At 33.9% G+C, this 3,527-nt stretch overlaps 1 protein-coding gene across 1 annotated transcript; it reads right to left on the reverse strand.

Annotated features, from left to right (window-relative positions):
• Window positions 1–721: 721 nt before the first annotated feature.
• LOC143615589 (protein RGF1 INDUCIBLE TRANSCRIPTION FACTOR 1-like) lies at window positions 722–2,301 on the reverse strand. Its single transcript, XM_077088686.1, has 4 exons — window positions 2,189–2,301; window positions 1,933–2,109; window positions 1,515–1,730; window positions 722–934 (listed from the first exon to the last, which is right to left on the reverse strand). The coding sequence occupies exons 1-4, from the start codon at window positions 2,189–2,191 to the stop codon at window positions 722–724; spliced, it is 609 nt and encodes a 202-aa protein (XP_076944801.1). The 5' UTR covers window positions 2,192–2,301.
• Window positions 2,302–3,527: the final 1,226 nt, after the last annotated feature.

Below are 3,527 nucleotides of genomic sequence, written 5' to 3' on the forward strand. Positions count from 1 at the left end.
TATGAATTATTGGTTTATGGCCTCACCGAACAAGAGTTTTTGTTTTGTACTTTGGACCCCTCAAACACCAATCCCACCCTATATAACGTATATTACTACCAACTGTTTTGTTGATGTTTCTACATCAATGAGGACTAAAATAATCTTCATCTTGTCTTGATGTAATAAATCCAATGATACATGTTCAACCTCCATTGCAAGAACCATCAACTGCTCGTGGAAAAACCTTATAAAACATAACATTTGAGTTATATATCATGATTAATGTCCAAGAGATTTTGCTCTTTAACAAATTGAAAAATATACGGTTATAAACATTTATATCATACGAATATAATCGTATCATGAAATAGAAGCATATAATTGATATCCCATAAAGGCTTTGGGAAGGGAAGCCGAAAATGGATATATACGTGTTTGGTGAAATAAATTGTCAATGTTGATGAGTTGCATAAAGTAGGGGGGATTGAAGGTACATTTGCTCCTTTTTAAGGACAATTGAGTAATTTACTTGTTTATATAATTATTTATATACCTCGTTGAATACACAACTAATGTTAAGTAAAAAACCGTGAAAACCACATAACCAGTGGCACATAAAAATAGTAGCTCATTGGAACTACAAGTTAAAGCATTGGATGCAAATGTGTTTATGCGGTTCTTACGGTTTTCTAATTAAAATCGGTTATGTATCAAAACGGTTATATTTATAATGTATATATTATAATCCAAAAGGAGCCCTATGAGGGATCCCCTTTCTTCTCCTAGTGGATGAAGTTGAAGGAGGTGTGGGAGGGTAAATGTCTTGTTGCGAGCCTTCACGCAATTCTTCTTCCACTCTTCTTGTTGATGATGATGATATCATTCTTGTTGTTGATGATGATATCTCCTCTACCATAAAGCTTGTGTTTCCATTTCTTTTTATTCCTACAACCTTTATTTAAAAATTTATAAATAAGCATATAAATTAATCGACCTAAAAATAACATTAAATTTTCAATTTTTAAAAATTTAGAAAGGTCGATGTCCATCAATCAAGATAGTGATCGCCATTAAGTTGTCATTAATGTTAGTTGTGTATATACATTGACAAAAAGATAATGATCATACAAACACATGTTAGTTATTCCATGAAAGCTTTTGATCTGTTAAACTACATTTACATTCACATTTTTGTAACATCATATTTACATTAGCAATAAGACTAATAAATAGATGAAAATTAGTGGATTTAAGTACATATAATATAATAGTGCTATTAGCCGTTCAAAAAATAATATAATAGTGTTAATGACATTATTTTGGTGGATGATGGGTTGTTTTATAATTTGTTTAATATGTATATGATGAGCATGATGATGTCATGATTATATTTGATACATCATACATGCCAATTCATATGATATGAGTGAGTTGTAATGTCAACACTGTGAAGCAAAAGGCGAAACATTAGGCATTAAATATTAAATAAATAATAGTTAAGTGTATTAATGAAACAGATTAATAATGCTAACCTTACATCCCAGCGAACAAAATCGAAGAGCATCTAACAGGCTTCTTCCACAAATTTCACAAATGTGGGAAACCGCTTTGCCGGATTTCGGCTGTGGTCGTTCGTTTATAAACAAAACCCTTGCGCTGTTGATCACGTATGTTTGAACTCCATCAATGTTCAACACTTTTTCGATCTCAGAAACCCTCACCACGTCATGATATGATGATCGTCTGATCTGCATTTTTATTGTCTCATCACGACATTGCTCGGAATTTAATGAAAAAAACCAAGTATATATATAGAACAGACAATAAGTTGTGTCGCTAGCTAACCCTTTTTAAACAGCAGCACTAAGTTTTTTTTGTTAAAATAAAAAAAAACTAAATTCATAAATCTTGAAATCATAACATTACTAAAAAACAGACAGTAATATTCACCTGAATAACTTGATGATCTTTATGTTTGGTAGATCTACAATAGAAGCAAAATGCATCTCCATTGCAATCCAGACAATACATGTTGCATTCACTTCGGGCGGCAGCTCCATGAGTCCGGCAGACCGAGAAGAATGCCGTTTCAAGAAGCTTCTCGAGCCATGGCGGTACCAATTGCTGCTGCATCCGCGAAAACACACACATTTTTACAAAAAAAAAATGCAAAGTGATTGATGAATATTTCTAGTTATGAATTTACCATTATGAATGTGAATCAATGTGTAATCTTACAGAAGGTTTGTATATGCAGATAAGAAGGATTTGCAGAGAGAGAAAAGAGGTATGCAGAGAGAGAAAGTAAGAGAAGAGGGAGAGGAGGATGAGGAGGAGGTGAAAACTAAACTATTTTGAGCTTAAGATTCATCAACATAACAACTCCTGAGGTAAGTGACAAAAGCAAGCATTGTTTCACATGAATAAATATTATTCTGGTCCTTGTATTATACTTGAATGAATCTTTTGGGTCCTTGTGATTTCACTTAACTTTTTTTTAAAACAAATTATTATATGTCTACATTGTACATTATGACTATGACTAGTTTTAATAAATGGCCATTTGAAATTTAAAAAAATGTATCAAAACATACGCTGAAAAGTCAATTAATTTGTTCTTTTGAATTATTAGCACTCTAGAGTAGGAGGGACGGTAGTATTACCGGTACTAGAAGAGTTTTAATAGCCCAAAACACTTCTACAAATGGAGGAGTGACAAAGACGTCATATTTATTAAACTCGGGGAATTGTGGTTTTTGGGAATTGCATTAGGGTGATCAAACGAGTCTTACCCGTGAAAATCGACTCCGACCAGACCCGGTTAGTGGTAAAGGCAATGTCTGGGAGCCAGCCTGTTAAAACATGTTAGGGTAGTAGAATTGTTTGTTAGTATTGGAACCAGATTGTGCATTTTCTAAGACATTTTTGCTGACCTAGACCCAAATTTTTGGTACTTGTAGGACCCCCGGGAATCGACTCGATTGTAATCTAAGTGGTAAAGTGGGTATGACCGGTTCGGGTTTGACGTGTAAGACCTTGTTCAAGCTCACCTCCATAGAGCAGGACATTAGTGATTACGACTAGCTATATGGATTATGATAGTCTTACCCAACGAGCTTTTTTTGCTTTAACCAGAAGATCCAACATCATTAGGAAAGTGTTAAAACTGAATAAGAGTTAATGACTTGCCAAAACATACAACTAATAAATATATATAGCTTCACAAAAATAAAGTGTTGATGACATCAACTATGACCAAATATTAACTCCCCTTAGAATAAAGGACTGAGGACACAGTTACAAATGCCGATCGAGGAATGAAAGAACTAAAGATGCAAAGATTGACGTGCTAAATAACTGATCGAAGGCGCAAAAGACTTGAAATACTACCTAAGAGGACGCGGAAGAATCTTATATATCAGTTGGTCTTGTATTAGTGTTTCACTTGGCAACTGATGGTGTCGTTTCCTACTGCCACGATCGGTGATGACTTCATTGATTGATAGATTCCAATGTAATTGTTTATCATCAAAGTTGTTACAAAA

This window comes from Bidens hawaiensis, unplaced genomic scaffold (assembly GCF_021521415.1).
Source record: "Bidens hawaiensis isolate Kalapana, Puna unplaced genomic scaffold, B.hawaiensis_p1.1 tig00043592_1, whole genome shotgun sequence".
Classification (NCBI taxonomy): Eukaryota; Viridiplantae; Streptophyta; class Magnoliopsida; order Asterales; family Asteraceae; genus Bidens; species Bidens hawaiensis.